Source organism: Aquarana catesbeiana, linkage group LG03 (assembly GCF_042186555.1).
Source record: "Aquarana catesbeiana isolate 2022-GZ linkage group LG03, ASM4218655v1, whole genome shotgun sequence".
NCBI classification, from domain to species: domain Eukaryota; kingdom Metazoa; phylum Chordata; class Amphibia; order Anura; family Ranidae; genus Aquarana; species Aquarana catesbeiana.
In genome coordinates, this window is record NC_133326.1 from 289,494,425 (window position 1) to 289,520,053 (window position 25,629).

A 25,629-nucleotide genomic window follows, 5' to 3' on the forward strand; every position below is an offset into this window, starting at 1 on the left:
TTGGCAGGGGACAGGGATTTCTACGCATGCTATGGCTGCTTTCTAAAGAAAACAAACAGAAAAACTTTGAACACCTTTAGTTTTAATGCACCTGGAATGTATTTAGCTTATTTAAATTTAAAATTCAGGCTAAACATGTAATGTAAGCAATCAGAAAAATTTGAATATTATTCAACTTAACATTCATTAGATGTGAGGAATGCACTCATTTTCTTTTTGCATGCTTTTTCCTCTTTGTTTACACAAGGTAATCCTGCTAGTAATGAAAACGTGCAAAAGCGTACAAAAATGTGCATTAAAAAGAAAGGCGCAAAAGCATGCAAAAGGCAGAAAAATATGAAGTAATACCTTTAGGATTGTAAAAGCAGATTTTTTTGAGCTGCAGTGTGCATAAGCCCTAAAATATATTTTTTTTTTTAAATTAAGAAATTTTAGTTTTGTCCCTGAAACTATATTTATTAACACTGCTGGGTTTCTGAATTGCCAGGCAATAATCACTAGCGTATTCATGTACTTCTAATGTGTACATTATTTAATCTTTGTTTTACCGAGTGTTTTTAAGTGTTTTGGGCGGCTGCTTTTATTTATAAAACACAATTGTTGTAAATGTATAAAACAATAAATGATTGCATGCCTCCTACACTCAGCTGCGCCCATGCTGGCCTTCGGGTGGGTACATTCTAACAGCCTGATTGCTGCTAAGCCATTCTTTGCCATGCCCAATTGAAGAAAAAAAAAAACATCAAATCAATTTTCACGTGATTGCCAAGTGTAAGGGTAAGCAATAGCATTCTTATGAAAGATAAGTTGGCAGCTAAAACGCTCTCACACTCCCACACACAGATTTCAGCTGATAGAAAGCAAATCCTTCTCCCTTGAGTCATTCTCTACTTGTACTTGAAAAGGAAGCATCTGAAATCCTTAGAGATGATTTTGACAGACGTGATTACTCTACTTTTTTTGCTTGCTATCTAAGGAGAACGTAATAAATTATATAACAGCTACATTCTTTTGCAAACATTGGTGAAATTGTTACATTAATATTAAAGTGAAATTTTACTTGTATCATATTGTAAACTAGGAAAGCTCTGTACTAAAGAGCTAATATATCAGGTATGTTTGATAAATTATAGTTTTTAGGATTGGTTTCATCTGTTCAATGCTGTCATTATATTGGCTCAGTTTTATTTTCCCTTGGTTTACAGACAGTTGCTAAGCTCCTAGTAGGTTCCTGACATAAAAATGAAGAGTGAGTCCTAATGGCTGGGCCTTATTGTTGTCTGCTTTCTTCTAATTAATTTATCAGGCTGCTTCTGAAAATCAGGATCAGACTGCTGAACAATTGTTTTTTTTAAAGATCATCCATTAACATATGGATCATCCAAGGGACACTTCGGTGTAATTATAATTTGGAGGAAATTGTAGAAACTGGAAAAAATCCAGTTGAGCAGTCTCCTGTTCCCCAAGCAATGATTAGCCAAGGATTATTGCCAATACTCATTTTCATGGCCATCCTTCAGATTGGGTGATCATCATCATATATTTACCTAATTTGCCAGCAATTGTCCCATGTATATGGACAAATAGGCTGGTCTCTGGCCATGTCTCTTATGTTCTTGGGCTGCTTCTGTTGAACAGATACAGTATCTGGATCTGTGTCAAATGCCTGGTTGACAGTTGCCCAAAAGCGTATGTGTGGTATGTTTTCTGGTGTATGCACAGCTATAAACTAATCCTTGCGGCCTTACCTTAATCCTCCAGTCCCTCTACCCCTTCTTAAACCTAACTACTTCCAGCACCATACTATTACACTGCTGTTTTTCTAGGCTAAGTCCACCCCTCTTTGAAACTTATTTTTAACTCTGTCTTAGCATAACAAAACTTTAGTGTTTTCTATTAACTCTTTTAATTTACAATCAAAAATTAAGATACAATTGTCTTGATATCATCTTTTGGAATTTTACGGTGTATTCTTTTAAAATTATTTAAAATCTGTGGGTATACACTGTTATCATTATTGTCAGTTGGGGTAATTAAAACTGAACCTTTTTAACAAAAACAGTTCTGGCTAGAGATGCAACAGAACCTACAGGATTTCCACTAAAGCCCCATACACGAAGCTGAACGTCGGGCGTCATCAACCGAATCAATAAAAATCGTCCGCCATTAGCCCTGTGTGTATGCCAGCCGGTCCGACAGAAGCCGACCAGAAAACCAGCAGCCAACCATTTCCCGATCAGCGCTCTCAGCCAATGGCTGAGAACGCTAATCAGAGTGTTCTGGGGGGGGCCGCCCCCCCCCCCGTCAGAACACAAAAGCTCAACAGGGGAGATCGCTGTACTAATGTCAGATCATTAGTACAGCAGCTCCGTCCGGAGATGACAGTTTTCTTTTCGCTTAAATCGCTGGGTTGTATGTAAAAAAAAACGCTAGGTTGAACGGAAAAAAAATAGTATGTACCTGTGTTTGTCTCTGAGACTGAAGTATGGCTCCATTCTTAGCCTTTTCAGAAACGTTTTTGAACCCCGTCGTTATCTATCCTGAACTGTTTTTTTATTCTGTTACTTCTCTACCTGGATACAAAAAAGGATACAAAGATCCACATGTTTGTTCCATAGTGATTATGAGACACAGGAGTGGGGAACTCTATGAAACGAGAACCTAGGCAGCATCAGAAGCTGGGGTCCAAAGCCTTTCCTGCTTTGCTAAGAATTTAAAAAAAAATTGATGGGGACTTTTCTCACCTTTGCCAAACAATGAACCTGTCCTTTCTGGAAAAAATGCCATAATATATATATATATATATATATATATATATATATATATATATATATATTTATGTATTTTAGTCATGTATTTATTATCATGGCACTTTTTATACCAGATGGCAACACTTTCTACACTTGAATGGTACCCCAGTTTGTTGCAGCACTCCACGGTAGTGCATTGCTTTTGAAAAAAGGGCCACATCCATTTTTTGACATGTTTTTGTTATATTGTTCATATATATATATATATATATATATATATATATATATATATATATATATATATATATATATATATATATATATATATTGCTAGGAGCTCACTTGTAGTTCTTTAGTTGACCATTTGTTATCCATGACACATGAACTGTGCACATTCAGCTGAACTCCAGCTAGTAAATTACCTTCTATAGGTTATGACATGTATTCGTTTTTACCGGAGGCACTTATCTTCCTTCATAATGATTTTAGAATTGAGTCTGCAGTTTATCACCAGCCTGATTGTGTCTAATCTGCCTTCACCAAATAAGGAATTAGTCATTTTAAGGTTTTAATAACTCCTTTATGTCACAAGAAATCATTGAGAACACTGTATATCAAATTAGGTTGTCTGTGGAGACACATCAATCAGGTTAGCTTTATAAAGTTATTATATATGGGGTTCTGGAAAACCCTGCAGTCCATCCACTATGCCAATGGGCAGAAAAAGAATTAGACAAGATGAAGTGCATCTCAGTACAAGATTTAACAAGTGCTGCTATTGCTGTAGAGAAGTTTTCTTGTGTTTTTTTTTTTGTTTTTTTTCATTTATTTCTTTTTTTTTGTAATTAACAAAGCAGCAGAAAACATCTTGCAGTGCTGAAAGTAATTATTCATCTCATTGGCTTGTTACTAGTGAAACCTTTTTTACTACTTACTGCTATATATCAACTTACACTCAGCCACAAAGTGACATCAGATCCATCCATTAGTCTCCAAGAGTCAGGAGTGAAAAAAACTATTAATCAGTAACATGATTAAAATAAAAAAGTGACATTTCCAACCTCTTTAGCGGAATGACTGGTCACGTCTGGTGTTTGTGAATCGTAATAGTCGTTTCAAGTGCTAACTCTGATTGAAATAAATTCAGGCACATACGGTACTTAAGTTCCTATCTCGTTTTATGATTGTGGACACCATAAAAAGTTTCTGGCCTTTGAGTCAGATTTGTGGGGAGAGCGGGTCTGTTGCAATTAGTGTGCATGCTGCCGACCATTTGTACGGCCGTAACGCACACCACAAAAGAGAATCTGAATCTGCGAAAGCAATTGAAGATTTTTTTTTTTTTTATTGTAGTAGATTGAGTGCTAAACCCCCTAAGGAATTAACCTTAGAAATTGGAAAGAAGTGTGGGTTTGTGGTAATCTTAATATGTACACTGGGAAATGTATACCCACTAGAGAAACCCTGACATTAATGGCAGTAATGACTTGTTCCAGCTGACTTCAATTAAATAGGCAGCTCTGCCTTGGCTCATTGCATGTTACAAATCTCATATCTTTCTCCATCATTAGCTATCCTGGGAATAAGTGTGATGATTGAAGTAACTCTATTTAAAACATTGTACGCTCTCTTAAGTTGCACCTGTAAGTAATGCAATAAAATGTGTAACCTAAGAACAATGAACGTTTAAAGGAAGTGAAAAAAACTGCTGAAGCTTTGTCCTCTGAAATGTTCATAACATAAAATCTGCTTGGCTAGCAAACGCTGAAGATTATAGGTTTCGCCAGTAAATATGTAGGTAGAGCATATGATGCTTGACACAATATATGTTTTATTACACATATTATTTATATTACTGCCATCGGTTTTCAGTTACTATTGAACTCTGTACTAACGAGTGGAACTTGGCACACATACATGCATGTTTTTCTCCTATGTTTAAAGTGGTTGTAAAGGCAGAAGAGTTTGTTACTTAATGCATTCTATGCATTAAGATAAAAAGCCTTCTGTGTGCAGCAGCCCCCCCAGCACCCCCTAATACATACCTGAGCCCAGGGCTTTTTTTCAGCTGGAACTTGGTGGAACTCAGTTCCACCACCTCTGGCTCAGGCCCTCTGCTCCCTGCTGACCACTATTACTTGAAAACACAAAAGTGAAGGATGGGGACAAGGGAGATGCAGGTACAGGGGGTGCAGCGCAAATGCCAACAACACCACTGGATGATCTCCCTGCAAGTGATAGAGGTGGAGCCAACTACAGTATGCGGGGAGGTACTAGAGCTGGCTGGGTGCTTCAGCTTAATACAGCAACAAAAAAAGGGCATGTGGAAGATGGTGGAGCTTTTAAGGAAATAGGGAGAAGATGGGGGCAGTAGAGGGGGGTTGCATGCAGAGGTCAGAGCTGAAGAGGGGTAAACGTGAGATGTGGATGGGGGATTCAGAGGTAATTAGCTGTGGAAGAAGGCTGAATTCTGCACTCTGTGTAGTGTACTGCTAAACTCTGCACTCTGTATGCAGCACACCTCTGAATTCTGCAGTCTGTGTGTAACCCCCTCCCTGCACTCTGTACATAATGCACTCCTGGTATTTAATGACCCTGTTAAGACCCTCCCACTGTTAGTAAAATTTGACCACACCCACTATTTGATGCGGTTTGGAGGGTGTGTGTCAGGGACGGGGGGTCACGATTGAGTTCCTCTACCCATTTTCCGAGAAAAAAAGCCCTGCCTGAGCCCCATCTCTGTCCAGCAATGTCAACGAGTCCCTTGGCCTTCCAGGATCCTCCCTCCTAATTGGCTGGGACACAGCAGCAGCGCCATTGGCTCATGCTGCTGTTAATCAGTTAGCCAATCAATAGAGAGAGGGGACGAACTGCAGCTCCATGTGTGAATGGACATAATGAGCTGCAGCTCAACTCGGGTGCCCCCATAGCAAGCTGCTTTCTGTGGAGGCACTTGGCAGGAGGGAGGGGCTAGGAGCAGAGAAGAAGGACCTGAGAAGAGGAGGATCCTGGCTGCTCTGCGCAAATCCACTGCACAGAGCAGATAAGCATAACATGTTTTTTTTTTTGTTTTTTTTTTTTAAAGCAAGACTTTACAATCACTTTAACAATAAAATATGACCAGTTTTAGACCTTCTATCTTTTAGTGTATATTTTGTTACTAAATACAGATAAAATATATCTGATTTATTTATGTGTCAGGCTGTCTGTTTTATGGTGTCAGCCCTGCCAGTTGTCTTTTGTTCATTTATTGAACTGCACACAGCCCTGGTTATAGCTGTATTGTAGCTGGTTATAGCTAAGGTATATATACCAAACCAATATGGTTTAGGTGTTACTTGTCTTTGTGTGCAGATGCTTCTTATTTTTTATACCCAGGCAAACTGCCTATGGGGAAATAATAGTTTAGACGTCCCTTTCAATAATTGTATGCATTTATGGTTATTTTCTTGATTAACAAATGGGTGGGGTGGAAGTTGAGTTTGTATAAGTTATGTATTAGCACTAAAGGGTGGGGTGGGGGGGGTGGGGGCGATAAATTTTATAATACCACTTATTTTGCAGTCTGTTCCTAATGAACATGCATACCTTAGTAGTGTGTACTAGGCTTTAGTTAGCATAAAAAACAGTACAAGGGACATTGCTTAATGTCAATGCGATGTATCCCTTGTGCTGCTGGCTGCAGAATTACTTTCATTTCCTCCTCTAACCCCCCTCTACCCTTGCAATCATTTTTTTTTTTTTGGTGTAGCTCATCAAGAGTGCTTGTAGAATACACATAATAATAGTGTTTTGCCATATCAGAATAAAGTAAAATCTACAAGAAAAGAAACAGCTGACACCCTAGAACAGGAAATATGTTGCTGAAAGGTTTACCAGGTGAACAGAAAATCTGAAGATAAAAAACAAATGCTGTCAGCACAGTTTAAAGGAGCTGTAAAGGCAGAAGGTTTTGTATCTTAATGCATGAAGATAAAAAAACCTTCTGTGTGTAGCAATCCCCCCAGCACCCCTCTAATTACCTACCTGAGCCCCATCTCTCTCCAGCGATGTCCACAATCCCCTCAGCCATCCAGGACACTTTTCCTAATTGGCTGAGACAGAAAAGCAGTGCCATTGGCTCCCGCAGCTGTCAATCAAAGTCAGTCAGCCAATCAGGGGAGAGGTGGGGCGGGGCAAGATTGGGCTCCGTGTCTGAATGGGTACACAGAGCTCTGACTCGGCTTGGGTGCCCCCTGCACTATATATCAGTTTGTGCTTGGGTTTACATATGCGTTAATCTTTGGTGGTTTGCTTTTTCATTGTGGATAACTATGAAATGGTGCCTTACAAACTAAAAACAGCAGTAATTATTTTGTGTGGTGCATGTGGAAATCTGGCTCTGTTGTTTCCTGTATATTAGCTATTGTAATAAGAATGACAAAATGGATAATTAATCATATCATGTCTCTGACCTATCTGCCTCTTGAAGCCTTTGACCCTATGAAAATCACCGTTTATGGGTGAAAAATGACCCATTCTTTGCTTACCTGTCATTAGGCAAACATGAAAACCTTCCAGCTGTCATTATCTGTGCTAAAGTCTGTGTATCAAATGGCAATGATACTGAAACCATGCTCCATGTTTTCATTCAACCTGGGCTGGTATACCTTTAGACTTAAAATGATACTGTCAATGCAAACATTAATTTGCCTCATGTTTTCTTTAGCAAGACATGATTTATTTTTGTACAGCATTTTACTATTTGTAGTAGTTTTAGACAAAGTATATGAAAATATAATATAACTTATTTTCATACTGTTTTTAAACTAGAACTACTTTGATTATTTGGCCTTAAATGTGCTGCAATTCTATCATTCTACAGGTGCGTGTTATTTCATGTTTTTGCAAGAGCACATAGAGTTGTCATTGGCTTCTATTAACCTCCTTGACGGTATGATTATGTCAGATTTTTGATGCTCAAAGTGGTACAATGTTTTGCATGGAAATTTGGCGTTTTTATTGTAGGCCTGTAATTCTTAGGAATAACACACTTAAATCTGTCCAAACAAGAGTCTAGTAGACATCCCGGGTATGATAAAGTTTGAAACACAAAATCATAATATAATAAATAACTATGAATAATTATAACAAACAATAATATAATAATAATAAAAATTATTCAATAATGTAATCAAATCAAAAACACTGATATTTGCTCAGTTGCAGAATTGCCGCTGTCGTAACTTTCAGTGTTTGATGATGAATTTCCCCACAAATCACTATAGCTCAATTCTAAAAGTGATTCTAATTTATTATCACTGTTTTCTAGCTGGTCTAAAACCGGTTTTGATGTAAGGAGACACTTTTTGGTTGCTATGGACATTCTCAAGTTTCCAGGCAGTAAGAACAGTATTTATAATATAAAAGTGCATGCAGGGCATTGGACAAACCACTAGGGACAAAAGGGAGGTGAAATAATTTGATACATTAATGTAATCTGTAAGAATACAGTGTACTGTATGTATTATGCATTTTTAACTTTTTGAATTTGGCGCCGTGCTCCGCCCCCGTGTGTCGCAACACTCGCAGGGAACGGAGTCCGGCGCTGTGATAGATCAAGTGGAGACACAGCTCGCACATACAGTGGGGGGACATCGCAGGATCCTGGGGACAAGGTAAGTAACTTTGCCTGGATCCTGTGATGCGATCCCGTGTGGCTCGGGGTTACCACTTTTGGTACTGAAAATCCACCTCGAGCCACACTCGGGAATACCGCTAAGGAGGTTAAACATTCTTGTTTTCTTTGTATTGCTGCCACATTTCTCATCTGTCCAGAAAAATGAGATTCAGGGAATATGTTCCAGTCGAGTGGACCTGATAATAGAATATGACACTCCACCCTGCCCTTTCCCCAGTGATAAAAAATTATAACCTGAAAATCCACTGCCAAAGGCACTGGCTGGTCACGCCTTAGGCCCTCTGATAAATGCAGGTTCATCAATAGAGCAACCTCTGAATTAACATCTGTGATGTCACCAATTGCACTGATTTAACTGGAGGAATTCTAATGGCTATCTGAAAAGTTTCTATCCCCACCCTATACCTATTTATTATATTTATTGTTGTTATTATTATTCTACAGGGTTTATATGGCGCCAACAATTTGAGTAGCATTTTACAAAGTGAGGGCAGACAGTAAGTTACAATACAATTTGAGGGGCCTGCTTATTAGAGTTTGCAATCCAAAATATATGGCTAGAAAACTGACTTCAGCAGAAAAAATTGGGGGAATTTTTTATTATATAACCTAAAATAAGGATATAAAATGTATCAACTGGTAACTATTATACCTAGAATCCTCTGCAGAAATTTGAATACCGTGAATAGAAGTGCATATTTCTGCCCCCGTGAGTACAGGTGTTTGCATTCAGCAATGATTTGTAAACCCAATTTATTCGTTTACACTCAAAAAATGTATTGCGTGATTTAGGAGTTGATTTTTTTAAAGGCAAATAGTCTCTGCACTTTGCAAATGCTCTGCTGACTTCCATCATACAATCCTGTGCAAGCAGAAATGCTGTTTTTTTTTTTTTCTTGTATGTGATTGGGTATTTTTTGCAAATTGAAGCTTCACCTCATTTACAAAACTCTGGAGCAACTGCACAATGATAGTGCACAGTTTATTTGCCTTTAGTAAATCAACCCGTGTTGAATAGAGACCACTGAGCAAAGTGCACATTTACTGAGCTTAGTAATTAGGATGATGCCCTGTTTGCTTTAACCACTTGCCGACCGCTGCAAGACGATGTACGTCCAAACTTTGAAATGGTATATCGTTGTTATAGCAGCAGCTAGCTGCAATAACCCCGGTATCCCTGTTTTCGTGCGGCGGCCGGCTTTCAGATAAAAGTGGTCCCTGCGGCGGATTCGCAGCAAGATCACTTTTATCGGTGGCGGGAGAGGGGCTCCCGCCGCGATCCAGTGCCCTCCGCTGCTTACCGGAGCCATCGGTAGCGGCGGAGGCAATCGCATCCATCTCCGTCCTGTGCCTGGAGACGAGTGAGGCTAAGATGTCGCCCACTCGTCTTCATGACAATGCTGGGCGGAAGCGACGTCAAAACATCACTTCCGTCCACGCCTCTTAAAGGCACATTTTTTCAAATGTAATTTTTTTAAATGACTTTTATTTTTTTTTATTGCATTTTAGTGTAAATATGAGATCTGAGGTCTTTTTGACCCCAGATCTCATATTTAAGATGTCCTGACATTTTTTTTGTATTACAAGGAAAGTTTACATTCCTTGTAATAGGAATAAAAGTGACACATTTTTTTTTTAAACAGTGTAAAAATAAATAAAATAATGTAAAATAAATAATAAAAATAAAAATGTTTTTTTAAAAAACCCCCCGTCCCGACGAGCTCGCGCGCAGAAGCGAACGCAAGCAGCGCCCGCATATGAAAATGGTGGTCAAACCACACATGTGAGGTATCACCGCGACCGGTAGAGCGAGAGCAATAGTTCTAGCCCTAGACCTTCTCTGTACCGCAAAATATGCAACCTGTAGAATTTTTTAAACGTCGCCTATGGAGATTTTTGAGGGTAAAAGTTTGACGCCATTCCACGAGCGGGCGCAATTTTGAAGCGTGACATGTTGGGTATCAATTTACTTGGCATAACATTATATTTCACAATCTAAAAAATATTGGGCTAACTTTACTGTTGTCTTATTTTTTTATTCAAAAAAGTGAATTTTTTCCAAAAAAAGTGCGCTTTTAAGACCGTTGCGCAAATACGGTGCAAAAAAAAGTATTGCAACAACCGCCATTTTATTCTCTAGGGTGTTAGAAGAAAAACAATATATAATGTTTGTGCGTTCTAAGTAATTTTCTAGCAAGAAAAACTGTTTTAAACATGTAAACACCTAAAATCCAAAACGAGGCTGGTCCTTAAGTGGTTAAATACTCAATCACATGGAAGGAAACCTAATATTGCACAGTTTATTTGCCTTTAGTAAATCAACCCGCGTTGAATAGAGACTGACCACTGAGCCAAGTGCACATTTACTGAGCTTAGTAATTAGGATGATGCCCTGTTTGCTTTAAATACCCAATCACATGCAAGGGAACCTAAACCCCCCCCCCCCCCAAAAAAAAAAAAAAAAAACAGGATTTTTGCTTGCACTTGATTGGATGATTGAAATGAACAGCTTCACCTTATTTACTAAGTGAATATTCACTTTGCACTCTCCACTCCTTTAATAAATAAACCCCATTGCATTTTATAGTAAGAGACATATACATTTGTCTAAATCATTCCAATTTGTGCTGTTGAAATGTATACATATCAGTACATGTGTTTTAACAATTTAAAGTGTCATTATGATATACAATGAAATTGCTAAAACCATAATCTAAAGAACAGCATACCAACTTCTGAGTAGACACGTTCCTGCTAAACTGATGGACATACCACTCTATATCCTGTCCTACTAGAGACCACATATTTTCTCCATGTCATACCAGTTTAATCCCACTACATGGCTGCAGGCTGCGATCATTCAAACACATTCTACATTCCCGCTGAAGATAAGGCACTCAATTCTCTTTCATCTAGTTCATTCAAGAAGATTGTGGATTAAACAAGACTCTTTTTTGCCAGATCAGCAGACAGTGATAATGAAAAAATGTACAGTAACAACCCCATAAATAACCTAAGTTTGGGTAGCAATTAGTCATTTTTTAAGCAAGAATATACCACTACAGTTTCTAGTCACTACAACCTCTATATATGAATGCAAATGTAATATTTGTAATAGTTATAGTAATTTCTAATAGTAATATTTGTATGCATGGTTATTATTTACCTGTAGACATTGCAGAATCTGCCCTAAACTGCAACTTGCATTATGTGTAAATGAAGAGGGCCCGGGGCAACTTCTCATATTTGCTATTTATTAGAGTCTCAGATGACACAGCTTGAGTGGGTCATTTACCATAAGCTCCCCCCAGAGGCACCATGTGTGTTTCCAGTACAACAGGTATTCAGGGGTACTTTGCTTAAAGTACCAACACATTCATATGGTAATTATTCAGGTTCATTTACTATCATGTTACTACTACAGGTTTACCACAAAGTGGTGTGAGGTTATTACCAGCGTGGCGTGAGGCTTTGTTTGCTACAAAATTCTATATTATTTTACATTTTATCTTATACTTATGGGGTTAAAATTAACACAGATTGCTATATTTGTATATGACCACATTTTAGTAAAATGTTTGCTATATTCTATTGGTACATTATGATCTGTGCATTGGTTACAGAGGTTGGTGGTAGTCAAGATACCTATACACATGACAGCTATCAATATATAAAGGATGTTTTATATTAAACTTGCTGATTATCTACTTGCCCTCAAATGATTGAAACATACGATCAATACCCAGTCTTGTCATAACTGGTCAAATTGTGTGACATTTATGTCTGTAGACACCTTTATATTAGACTATCTATGTCAGTTGTATCAGATGTATACAGACTGGATAGTAACGGCTGTTTTTTTCCTAATGTCAGGACATGCTTTAGATTCTAAATAATGTAAATACATATATTTTCAAGGGCAGGCCATAGACGATAGAAGAGTTGATAGATTTAATTTAATTACAAAACAGATACTAACCAGCAAATATCAAACATACATTTTTAAAAAGAATGAAAAATGATTCTTACTAGATGATTTTGGCACATTCTTATGGGCAGTGGAGTTGCTGTGACATCTGTTTTAAATCAGTTACATCAATAGCACATGTAATTGAAATGACAAAGAGGTTTCATTGGAAATAATTTCCATACCAATCATTAACATCTAAAAGTGATACTGTTCCTAACCCAAGCAGGGCAAAGGAAAAAGGTCACTTAACTCCCCCCTCCCCAACACCATATACTTACCTCTTCTTGGTCCCCCCATGCAACCGCCTCCCGGTGGTTCTGAACAGAAGGCAGCCTGTAAAAGAAAGTGTATTTTCTTACATTTCCAATGACGAATGTGCTGCAAAGCCTTTAAACATGCAACCCTTTGGGTGGGTCGAATACCTCCTACTATTGCCGTACACATTGGTTCTTTCTGATGGCTCATACTTCCTGTATTGAGGTATGCACCAGTGGGAGAAACCACTGCATACAGTGGGAGAGGGGCTTTTCAACAAATGGGTCCCTGGAAAGTTAAGAATATTTTATTTATTTTTTTACAGACTGTCTTCTGTTTTGAAGTGACCCAGTGGGGATAGACTCACTTTAGGTAGCCCTTTACTTTTACGTTACACATTCTATAATAGAGAATATCTCAGCCAAACTGTTGAAACCTCAGGCCAGCCCAATTTCCATACAGCCATTTATTCAATTAAGTCTGAATAACCTTGTAAGACCAATAATCTTTGTACCCAAGTGATCACTTTGAGCGGTGTCTATAAAGTAATGTAATGTTTGTAATAAACCTGACAGGATACTGTAAAAATTACCTTAATTGTTTTTCGTATGCTGTTAATCTCAGTGTCTGAAGTGCATTGCCTTTCGCCATTTATGCTGTAGAAATTGCTGTGTCGAAATATGTTCTGCATTCAATTAACCAAGATCCATGTGTTTTCTCATAGACTTGGATTGTCACATGCATTTATCTTCAGCTGCTTGTTATCTGCTTTGGAAGTCCATGCAAAAACCCCATCACTGATGCTGTGAATGACATTGACAAACTGGTAAGCCTAATTCTTTTCATCAGCTCTCTTGCTTTCAAAACTGTATGATAACAGTCATTAGTAAAAAGGTTCAATATGCTTTATGTTCCTTCTGCAATAAAGAAGGGAATCTTGTAAAAAGTATAAAGCTGGCTGCCAACAGGCAGTTTTCTTTTCGGTTCTCACAAAAGGTGAAAGAGCTACCTTGTCCTAGTTGCAGTTGATCCACACCCAAAAGCTCTGTTACTTTTTCCCAGTTGAGAAGACTATTGTGTTGCGACACATCCATAGTAAAAAGGAATGTCTTTTCCAGAGAGAAAACAGTATGATCAATGCTCTTTCCAGAGAAGGGACCAAGAGAAAGTGCATGGGCCAGGAATGAGCATACAGATTTTTAGGCCGTTAAACTCATCTGCTACAGTTGTTTCTCTAATTGGGTGATCATCTTTGATGCTATCGTTTCAGATTTGTTCTGATCATGTAACAATTTTTTGTATGGTTTTTCTTAGGGGTTCCCCTATTTTTCCAGTGCATTCAAATAATAATGGCGTGTAAAGTGCAGAGGCACAGAGCAGGCAATCAGATTTAAAGCTAAATTCCAGACAAACTGCCTAATACACAGTTTTAGTTATATGGGAGCTGTTTTACTTGCCAAAGGATTTGTACTTTGGGTAGCCAGGTAACACTCACCCAGCACAGATAACCTGGTTACTAGACTGTATCCACTGTAGTTAAGCAACACATCTAAGCAGCAACAATTTATAGGCAGCAATAAAAACATCACAGAAGCTCCTGCCCTTCCTTACGCCATCAGAAAACTAAAAAGAAAAACTTTGGCTATATACAGTTTATTTTTAAATAAAGGCAATGCTCCTTTCATTTGTGTTTTTTTTTTTATTTTTTATATCTGCCCGCAGTTCAACATTAAAGTGTATATAAACCCAAACACTTAAATATTACAGAATCTTTACAAGGTCCTTGAGCAGACACTTCCTGTTTGGGGTAATGCTCTGTCTCTCGTTTGTGCTTCTATATTGTCACCCTGTCACAAGGGCTTCCAATGGAGATAAGTGCCCATTTCAGCATACATTATTCAGGTAGGGTCTACTGTTATCAATATCAGAAAACCCACCATGATATTTTCCATTCAGGCATTGCTGGAGAGTAGGTTGACAGGAGTTGGCTGCAAAAGATGCTGCAGGTGATCAGCAGCATTGGGATGCAACAAGTTAAAAATTAGTATGTTGCTAAAAAAGGCATAGAATGCTTTAGCAAATTAAAAAAAGGATCATTCAGTTAGGGTTTACATGTACTTTCAGTTTACTGAAGTGTAGGCATTGAAAGATGAATTCTAATGGGTTGACATGACATACTGCACTTTGAACATTGCTCTTGCCTTAATAATTAAGTCTGATAATGCCATATTGAGACTATGTACGATTATAGTCATATAGTATAATATCCATGGAGATTATTAACCCCCTACTTCAAATTAGATCCAGAGGGTATTGAATTCCTTTTAGCCTTCATCGTGTGGGAACTTTTTATGTAATCTCCAGTAAGGGCTAAATATTACCTGTTATACAGGTTTATAATGTTTATTTAATCCCTTGAGAATTATAAAGTATATACCAGAAACATTTGTGTTGCTTATGTAAAAGCCAGTTAAGTGGAATTTCAGAAGCTGGATAAAAGGATACCATGTTATATCCCCAGGGCCCAGCAGGTTACTTGGATTTAGGTAGTCAGAAACATCAAAGACTATTCAGGTATATCATCAGCTATCTAAAGACACAAAACAGACACAGCATTGTGTAGGGACAGATATGTTTTGTCTTTTTAGAAAGATTCCATTCAAAAAGACCTGTGTAACAAACATATTGCTTTACAAATGGCTTTTTAGATCTGAGGTTGTGTGTTGAAAATTTAAATTTGTTAGTTGCATATGCAGTTTAAGGTAGCTTTATACATGCAGATAATTGTAATAGATCCTTTGATTCATCTGTTGCAAACATCTGGCCATTTCTGACCACATAGGTGGCAGTACCTAGTGCCTTGAATGAGCGGAGGCATTCACTGCAGAAAAAAAATCGAACCTGTTAAAAAAATTGCCGTTGGCTGGCCTAATCTTTTCTTTCAATATAGACAAGAAAAAAGGATCAAAGTAACACATATCTGTAGCTGCCACTATTGGGCGAATGTTATGACAGGTCCTGTCATCAGAGCAACCTGTTATGGGACAGCCAGATATATCCCTTCCAATAATTTTCTGATATGCGTATCTCAGACCAGCCTTTAATCATGTAAAACCTGGCTTGCAAGAACATATTTATAAATCAAGCAAGTGTAATCCCCATTTGTTTGTGTTCAAAAAATAGCTACCACTAGAAATGAATGGCAGTTACATGTGTAGGCAAAAATATTTATTTATTTATTTTTTATTTCAGGTACTTATATAGCGACGTCAATTTACGCAGCACTTTACATATACATTATACATTCACATCAGTCCCTACACCCTCAAGGGGCTTACAATCTAAGGTCTCTAACTCACATTCATACATACTAGGGACAATTTAGACAGGATCCAATTAACCTACCAGCATGTCTTTGGAGTGTGGGAGGAAACCGGAGTACCCGGAGGAAACCCACGCAGGCACAGGGAGAACATGCAAACTCCAGGCAGGTAGTGTCGTGGTCGGGATTCGAACCAGTGACCCTTCTTACTGCTAGGTGAGAGTGCTACTCACTATACCACTGTGCCACCCCAAAATATGAATTAACTGGTGGATGAACATGTATTATTCTCACATCAACAAATCATTTGATGCATACCCAACACCCAAACAGCCCCAGGAAATGATAATGTGTAAAGAAATCTAACAGGGTGACTGATTATTCGCTGAGAGTATTTATCTAGGAGTGCTAGGATAACAGTTTTATTAAATGATTATCCCTGTCTGTGTGTACCCTAAAATTCAGCGCACCATAAATGAATATTTCTGTTAAAAGTATAGTCTGGTAGGTTCAGTCACATTGAAAATTAAAAATTAAAAATAAAAAACAAACTTTGCAAAATGTTTCCCTATTTTGGAGACAGAGGATATTACCCTTATGTCTAGTTTGGATGCAATATGATATGCTTCCAGAATTTTTAAGGGAAATACATAAACCATATAAACATTCTTTTCAAAATACATAGCTGGTTAAATTTTCTTTGACCATAAATAATTACCGTTTAAATGTGTGAGATATGCTGTTGTTACGCTTCCACCTTTTAGAGGCATGTCAGTTTTTTGAACTGTAATTCATTGTTACCAGGAATAATATGACATTTAGGTCTTAATATCTAGCGTAAAATCAATTTACAAGGCCATATACATAAAAAGCAAACAGGCAATTGTATATTCTCCCCTACTGAGATTCACACCACTCTAGGATCCTGCTGAACACCTCAAAAACATAGGCAGGGGTCAGGGATCAACTGATGAATACTTTATTAGTTAAGCTGGCCATCTGTATATGATCAAAGTTTTTGTTGGTGCTAATGAAAGGTTTGATATACAATATACCAGCTACACAAGGATTGCCTTTGGCATCAGATACTTTTCCTCCAAGCATGGGAGACTTTTTAGTCATATTTATGGAAGCATACAACAAAACTTAGAGTGCTTCTTCCATAAGTGCATGATATAAATAAAAAGTAAGTATTAAAACTATTTGTCAAAGAAACATCACCTTCTTTCATTCCACTGTTAGGAAACCATTTCCACTGTCTAAAGAAGATGGGTCCACTTGTATATTTGCAAAAATATATAAACAGAAACTTGCATAGCATAAAATGATTTATTAATTAAAAAAAATAGACAAAAGTAAAAACTCAGTAAAACTCAGATTCTAGTGTTTGCTTACAACTGCATGAATAACAGCATTCTCTAACACTTGTACCTCCATACTGTACTATACAAACATGTGTGATGATATCACCACAGTGTTCTCATCCAATACAGGAGAGCATAGGGTGGTGGAGCCATACCAATGTCTATTTACCTTGGTTAAACAGTTAACCTGGTCATAGATGGGTCTTTTTGTTTTCATTCAGCCTTTGGGCAGTGAGGTGGATGGAGGAATCCCTGCCGCTGGGACATTGTATTGTGACAGCGGGACTCCCTAATAATCGCCAAGCAGGAACGGTCACAAATGGATCAATATTCAGCTGGTCCCTGCTGAACAGGCCAGATTTGGATCCATCTATGGCCAGCTTTAGTGAATAGGTAATTAGATAATTAACCATTTAAGGAACACCCCTTCATATATTTCACAACTTAACCATGCAGTCTCCACTGCAAATATATAATATTATACATAATCTACAACAATCTGCCACAAATAAATAAAATAAGGGATGAAATGAATGTGATATGAAAGGATTTTTTTAGTTTTAAAAAAAGAGGTTATACTTGGCTGCTCTTCTTCTGGAAATTCTCTGTCTGTTCCTTCTTCCATCGAGTGCTCCCTTAGCAAGCCGTGTGCTATGGAAGCACCAGTGCAGGCGCTTTCCCGAGCCACACAACCACTTCCTCCTCACAGGGGTTTAACTGACAGCAGCAGGAGCTGGTCCTGCAGCCAGGATAGCCCTGAATTGGTGAAAGGACTCAGATAAGCATTTAGTGACAGAGGGGCTAGAACAAGTTGTAGTTTTTTACCTTAATACAAAGAAAATATATTAAGGTAAAAAAAATAACTATTAGGTTCAGAACCACTTTAAGGTCTCTCTGTTCTTAACGCACATCTGGTGCTGTTGAGTGCCTGGCTTTCTGCACCTTTTACCCAAGTTTCATATGCATGTGCATGTAAATCCATTTTGATGTATATAACCTTATCAATTTGTGTTAATGTTTAAAAAAACTGTATACATGTATAGTTTGTAAATACATTGTTATATGTTAGAAGTGATTTTTTTCTCATTATGTATGCAAGATTTGCTTGTTTATTAGAGTTGTGTCCTGCTGATCCTCTTATCTCACTTTAAATCTACCAGACAGGTGTGTCTGGCTGAAGACAGTAGATTATCTGCAATGACAAAAAACACTTACAGTGCTCCTTTGTAGCCAGAGATTAGGAGATTTTTTTTGTCAATAGAAGAAATAGGTCAATAATTACTCAAATTAATAAAGTTATTTGGTAATGCTGACAAGTACTCAAGTCCTGGAAAGATTGAATGTTAAGCCTACTTTACTTTATTTTGCTTTCAAGGCCCCTAAAAAATAAAAGTTTTACAAAACACTCTCACAAAGGTGAAAACAATCTTTATTATAAGTAATAAATTACAAGTCTATTAAGTTGTTTAAAAGCTAATCCAGAAGGGTTTCGGTCATTATCTGGACTTTGACAAATCTTCTCCAAATCTGTTAAGGGTTAAAGTTTGGCAAGGCAATGTAGAGATTCATAATGGCAACTGGTCCATTAGATTCCAGGTGATTCTCACAGTCCAGGACTTATGCTGCTATTGTTAATTCCTATATCCCAGTTACAGTGTTTGCTTGTTTTTAAAAGGGGAGGGGCAGTATTTTGCCTTCCTTTTGAAGGACTAGCCAGGTGCTGGAAAACAAGCAGGTTGGTATCATTGTAACAGGAAACCCTGCATAGGCATACTAGCTTATAGTTTTCACAAGCATGTTTTACCAAAGAAAAAGTTATAAACTAAAAACTGGGGATGCCAATTTTATGCGATAAAATGAAGGATATTTACTATCTGTGAATCAGCCTGCTTAGGGCTGACTCTTGACTCACTCTATTGACAGCATTGGTTGCAAATGTATGGACCACTATTGGACCTTTTTGGGTCCATCTGTAACCCACAGTGAAATATATAAATGTAGGCATAGAAGCACCAAAAAAAATGTATTGCCTAGAGTATATATTTATAATTACTTGTCTGTTTAGGTATTTATAGCTATTTTGAATATTATTAATGATAAGGAGAAGATAGAGGCCTGTCATGTAAATGTTTTGCTTAGGCATATTTTAGTTATAAATCTGATCTTTGACCAGCTGGTGTGTTTGTGTAGCATTAGTAGTATTTTTAAGGAGAGGTAACTGGTAAATTTTTATTGCTTTGTGATACATAGTCAATTTGTGTTTGATGTATGTCCAGGTCATTCGGTTTATAGTTTATTATGATTTCCATAAACCTTTTATGGCCTATTTTCCCTCACTTTTTATACCCTAATGATTCGGTAGTGTGCTTATGATTTTATGTGCTGAATAAGGTTTTTTACCTTCATTAAAATTCATCTATATCTAATAAATAATGTAATACTTTAACATCATTTTTAAGCAATCTTTAAGGTCTAAAATGTCTTGCAAGACCTGCATACGTTTAAAATGCTAATTTGTACATTTTTAAATTAAATGTTTTAAAATAAAGTTTTTTTGAATTGTACTTAGTATTCATGCATATAGATCTTTATTCCAACCTAAAAATGCCTAAATGTAGCAGTAAATATATCAAATAGAGCCACAGACATTCCTGAAAAAATGTAATTGACCCTTACGCATCTTAATATCTCAAAGTCTTTTCATTAAATAAAAAACGTTGATTAACTGGCAAACGAATGTAATAGCATGAACTTGCAGTGAAGTTCTGATATTGATTCCCACCAATAATGCTATTGATATGATGTTTATGCATTCTTCCTATATTTGCATAGGTTTCTTTTATTTGCTCTTCATTTTACCAGCATTCCAACTTGACCTATGTATAGCCCTGTGGTACATACAATATACATTAAATACATTATATCTTCCTTCTGCAGCAGAAAGGGGTATGCATGTTTTCAGTAATTCATTGTTTAAATGAGTAGTAGCACAGGACATTTTAATAAAATAGATCTAATGGGAATTGTTACAAATAGTTTCAAATGTACCAGCAATTATGTTTTCAAACACACTAGCCATTTCAGTCTTAGCCTGAGCCAAGTTCTGTTCAGTAAAAAGGTCAGTACATGATATATAAATCCATGCTGTGCGCTTGTTTATGATGTCATACCAAGCCATTTGCTCCATTTTTACCGCATCATTAACAGTTATACAATTATACAATTAACAATTATGACAATGAAAACTACTTATATTAACTAATTGCTGTGCTATGAAATTATGTTTGTAAAGCACAAGTAATATAATTCTATATAAACAATATTTATAAAATCGCACAATATTAAAAGTAATGAACTGGCATAGACTTCTTGGAGCAATTGTCTCTATTTTTACTGCATCATTAACAGTTATAATAACCAATTATGACAATGAAAACTACTTTTATTAACTAGTTGCTGTGCTATAAAATTACATTTGTAAAGCACAAGTAATTTAATTCTATATAAACAATATTTATAAAATCACACAATATTAAAAGTAATGAACTGGAATAGACTTCTTGGATACATTATATCATTTAGACTCACCCCAAAAATGATGCATGCCTTTAATGTTTTTTTTTTTTTTTTTACAAAATTAAGGTATGATAGACTATCAAACGATTTATCCAGTTCAATCAGCCCCTACCGTTAAGAAGAAATTACATGAACAGTGTTTCCATTTGAGCTCACTGGCTGCTAAAGCAGACTTGCTGGGCTGGTAAACATTTCTCTTATGCCGCGTACACACGAGCAGACTTTTCGACCGGACTGGCCTGACGGACTTTTTGTCAGACTTCCGACGGACTTTCCCAACGAATGGACTTGCCAACACATGATCACACCAAAGTCTGACGGATTTGTACGTGATGACGTACGACTGGACTAAAATAAGTACGTTCATAGCCAGTAGCCAATAGCTGTCCTAGCGTCGGTTTTCGTCCGTCGGACTAGCATACAGATGAGCGGATTCTTCGATAGGAACTGGGTCCGGCGGAGTTCTGACGTAAAGATTTGAAACGTTCCAAATCTAAAGTCCGTCAGATTTTCAACCGAAAAAATTCCGCTGCAGGTCCGATGAAGCCTACACACGGTCAAATTGTCCGCCGGACTCAGTCCGTCGGACCAGTCCGGTCAAAAAGTCCGACCGTGTGTATGCGGCATTACACTTTCCATTATAAACCCATGTCTGTCAAAGAACCCTTTAAAAAGTAGTTCTTCTCGAAAGTAAGCTATATCAGCAAACTAATACGCTTCAGAAAAGTTGGCAACTTTAGGCAGTATTAAAGCCAAAAACACAATTTTTACATATCGCAGCTTAGATTTTGTGGATGCATTCGTTTTAGTTTTTTAGGGGTTTTTTTTTTTTCACCTGATGTCACTGGTAACACACTTCCTGTCTTATGGTGTCTCCTCTATCTATGGAGAAGAAACGGAACCAGCCTTGGACAGCAGAGCTGTCTGGAAAGGGTAGTATTAGATGGACTAGTAGACTTTCGACAGACTTTACTTAAGTTACTAGCAAATTAAAGCTGAACTTTAACTAGCTTTTTTAAGCAGTTATAGAAACAGTTTGTTCTACTTTTGGAATAAAGGTTTTACATAAATGAATAAACGCTAACCATTATAAGCACCTCTGTCAGTGTTAAATGGTTTATTTGAAACTTCTGACTGACACTTTATAGCTAGACAGCTTAGCCTGTTAAAGAAAGTTGGAAGAAAAAACACCAAGACTAATGCCCCGTACACACGGTCGGATTTTCCGATGGAAAATGTGTGATAGGACCTTGTTGTCGGAAATTCCGACCGTGTGTAGGCTCCATCACACATTTTCCATCGGATTTTCCGACACAAAGTTTGAGAGCTTGCTATAAAATTTTCCGACAACAAAATCCGTTGTCGGAATTTCCGATCGTGTGTACACAAATCCGATGCACAAAGTGCCACGCATGCTCAGAATAAATAAAGAGAGGAAAGCTATTGGCTACTGCCCCGTTTAGAGTCGCGACATACGTGTTTTACGTCACCGCGTTCAGAACGATCGTATTTTCCAACAACTTTGTGTGACCGTGTGTATGCAAGACAAGTTTGAGCCAACATCCGTCGGAAAAAATCCTAGGATTTTGTTGTCGGAATGTCCGATCAATGTCCGACCGTGTGTACGGGGCATAACAGGTAACAAAAAAAAAGTTAAAGGGGGACTCAGAAAAACAAAGACTGCTTTGTTAATCTTGGTGACAGACTGCATCATAAATGTAATTTTTGATTTTGCATTTAGTGCCAATTTAAATCAAGAAGACTTTTCACTTTACCTTTAATTCATATTTTATATCATTTTTATTTATTTTATTTATTTCAGATACTTATATAGCGCCGTCAATTTACGCAGCGCTTTACATATACATTGTACATTCACATCAGTCCCTACCCTCAAGGAGCTTACAATCTAAGGTCCCTAACTCACATTCATACATACTAGGGACAATTTAGACAGGATCCAATTAACCTACCAGCATGTCTTTGGAGTGTGGGAGGAAACCGGAGTACCCGGAGGAAACCCACGCAGGCACAGGGAGAACATGCAAACTCCAGGCAGGTAGTGTCATGGTTGGGATTCGAACCAGCGACCCTTCTTACTGCTAGGCATCTGTCAAATGCAGACTTATCATATTTTAACAGTGTATTTGGATGTAGCCAATCAGGAATGCATGTTTGTCATAATAATGTTTGTCATAATAATGCTGTCAGTTTTTTCCCGAGAATTGCAGAGGGTGTGGATTGATATTATACTTCTGAAATAAAGATGTCAATAGAGATGGTTTCCAAAAACTGCACTGATAATGGCCAAAAAGTCTGTAACACTTGTATGCAGTTTGGAATAAATGGCTCTGTAATATTAGGCTATGTTTGTACTATACATGAGCAGTTCTGCAAGTGCATCTGCCCAGAGTGATTAAAAAAAGCAATGATCTGCATGGCTCCGCCCACTGTCTTCTTGTTTATGGGATGTGTGATGCAATGAGTCATGCAAATACCTTCTGTTTTAAAGTGTAACTAAAGGCAATTTTTTTTTTTTTTTAAGTTTTAGATAGAATGGAGAAGGATTAGAATCCCTTGGGTTGTCATCAAAACAGGAATAAAGGGATAAATCTTCCTATGGGGACACTGGCTCTCGTGACTCTGGTGACACACCAGGATTTCCTCCCACTTCCTGTTTTGGCTATGGGACAGGAAGTGAAGGGAAATGTCTCCAATGAGACACAGATGGCAAAATAAATATTACAGGGGTTAGAACCCTCCCTTACTCTATCCAAAATGAAAACAAGTTTTGCCTTTACTTATACTTTATGTGGGCTTTACTGTGCTACACATTGCATAGGGTGAGGGATTTTTGATTGTATTACTCTCATAGCATCATAAACTGTATGGTTATACTTTCTGTTCTGATACAGTGTTCTGATACAATTGTTTCTAATAGTAAAGACATGATTACGGATCAGATCTATTTCGATTTTCTGATGGTAATATTTTCTTTGTTGGGCAAACAATAATTAAAAACATACCAAACAGGTTTAGGGGACCAGAGGATCTTGAACTATGGATATGGTAGAGCCAAATCATATGTATAAATTTAGTATATGGAGAACTATCTTTAGGACAGTAGGATGAGCCCCCATGTTTGCCTTCACAAATTTGGCAGGTGTGGAAAATAAAATTAAGCTAGCTACTCATAAAGACTTATGGAATATGGCATTTTTGTCATGGTCCATGACTTTTTTTTATTATAACAGATTATGACATTATTAACTACAAAGATTTGGGCAATTCAAAGTATTGGCACTAAGAATTTGAGAATAGTACTAAAAGCAAGGCTGAACACACAAGAATACACACAAGAATAAACATTTATGTACTCATCCTTTGTGTCACACTTACCTTGGTAGAAGTGTAGGCTGTTTCCAAGGAGTCTTTTCACTTGGAGATGCTCTAAACTGAGGACTCCCACAGCACCATTTGATGTCTTTGTAATTTTATAAGCTATAGTCCTGAGATGTACACAATTCTGCTGCACAGTTAGTCTGGTGGCCTGACCATTATCTAATGCAGTTAGGCAATACAGTTAGGTCACCTTCCTGCCTCCAACCTGTAATTGGACAGGAAAGGAGCAGTAACAGACTGATGAGGTTATCCCTCTGTTCTATACTCCTGCCTGCATGTTTTTGTCAGCACATTAAGACACTTGGTTCACTCTTAGTTTTACCTCTCCCTCTCCTAGGCAGGAGAATTCAAGATGCTGAAATTAGGTCTAAATAATGTACTTGTTCTATCTGCAGTTAATATACATTTAGGCTCGATTTATACTGCTACAATATAATTTGATGCAATTTTCAGTGCAATTATGTATTGTGACTTTGCATATTCTATGGGGCCAAATCGTACTGTAAATCAGACCAGTAGCACAGAAACCTTTTCCAAAGTTGCACCATGCTGGGACGCATTGAAGAGAACGGGCGCCATTGAATATAATGTATATTTCATTTATTTTGCTTATGCAATTATACTATTACTCTGTTCACTACATCGACCGTTGGGTACACTCCTCATATAAAGTCCCAAACCCCTTTTTCTTATGTACATTATGGATGGAAGCACATGTCCACATGAGTCTCATTTAAAGTCCCAACCCCTTTTTCTATGAATATAATGTGTTTTCCCTTTGCATGCAACTCTTGTCAGAAGTCACGCTAGTGTGAACCAGCACTTTTTTTTTTTAATAAATGTATAACTACATATATTATGTTTTTGTTTTATATGCCTGGAATTCCATTTAAAAAGGTTATGAAAAATAAAATTAGAGTTTTCTGATCCAGGAAACCCTGTTGTCTGTAAGGGCTGTACTAAGGTGTGGATAATCAAGATTATTGGTGCATTTTTACACGTGCCTAATACAATCATTTCACAACATTTCTCGGAATACAATATTTTATTGGGCCTGGCCACTTGCTGGATTGCCACATAAATAAATGTGTTTAAGGAATTAGTGCTGACAACCATTTGTTTTCATCCCCTCTACAGACTTTGCCAGCATCTTTGAAATAATAGCCTAGTCATGTAGCATTGCAAACACAAATTCATAATGAATGTAGTGAAGCCAAAGCTGTAATCCTGAAATTTGGCTCTCTTCTGCAACCATTATGAATGGAGTGTGTTGAATAACTGTTGCTCAAAACAGCTTCATTATATGCTTG

The 25,629-nt window shown here is 37.4% G+C and overlaps 1 protein-coding gene across 1 annotated transcript in view; it reads left to right on the plus strand.

Annotated features, from left to right (window-relative positions):
- Positions 1 to 25,629, plus strand: part of KITLG (KIT ligand) — a 90,196-nt gene that overhangs the window by 22,338 nt on the left and 42,229 nt on the right. The window contains exon 2 of the mRNA XM_073620202.1: positions 13,380 to 13,481. Within this exon, the coding sequence (XP_073476303.1) occupies positions 13,380 to 13,481 (102 nt within the window). The remainder of the gene's footprint in view (positions 1 to 13,379; positions 13,482 to 25,629) is intronic.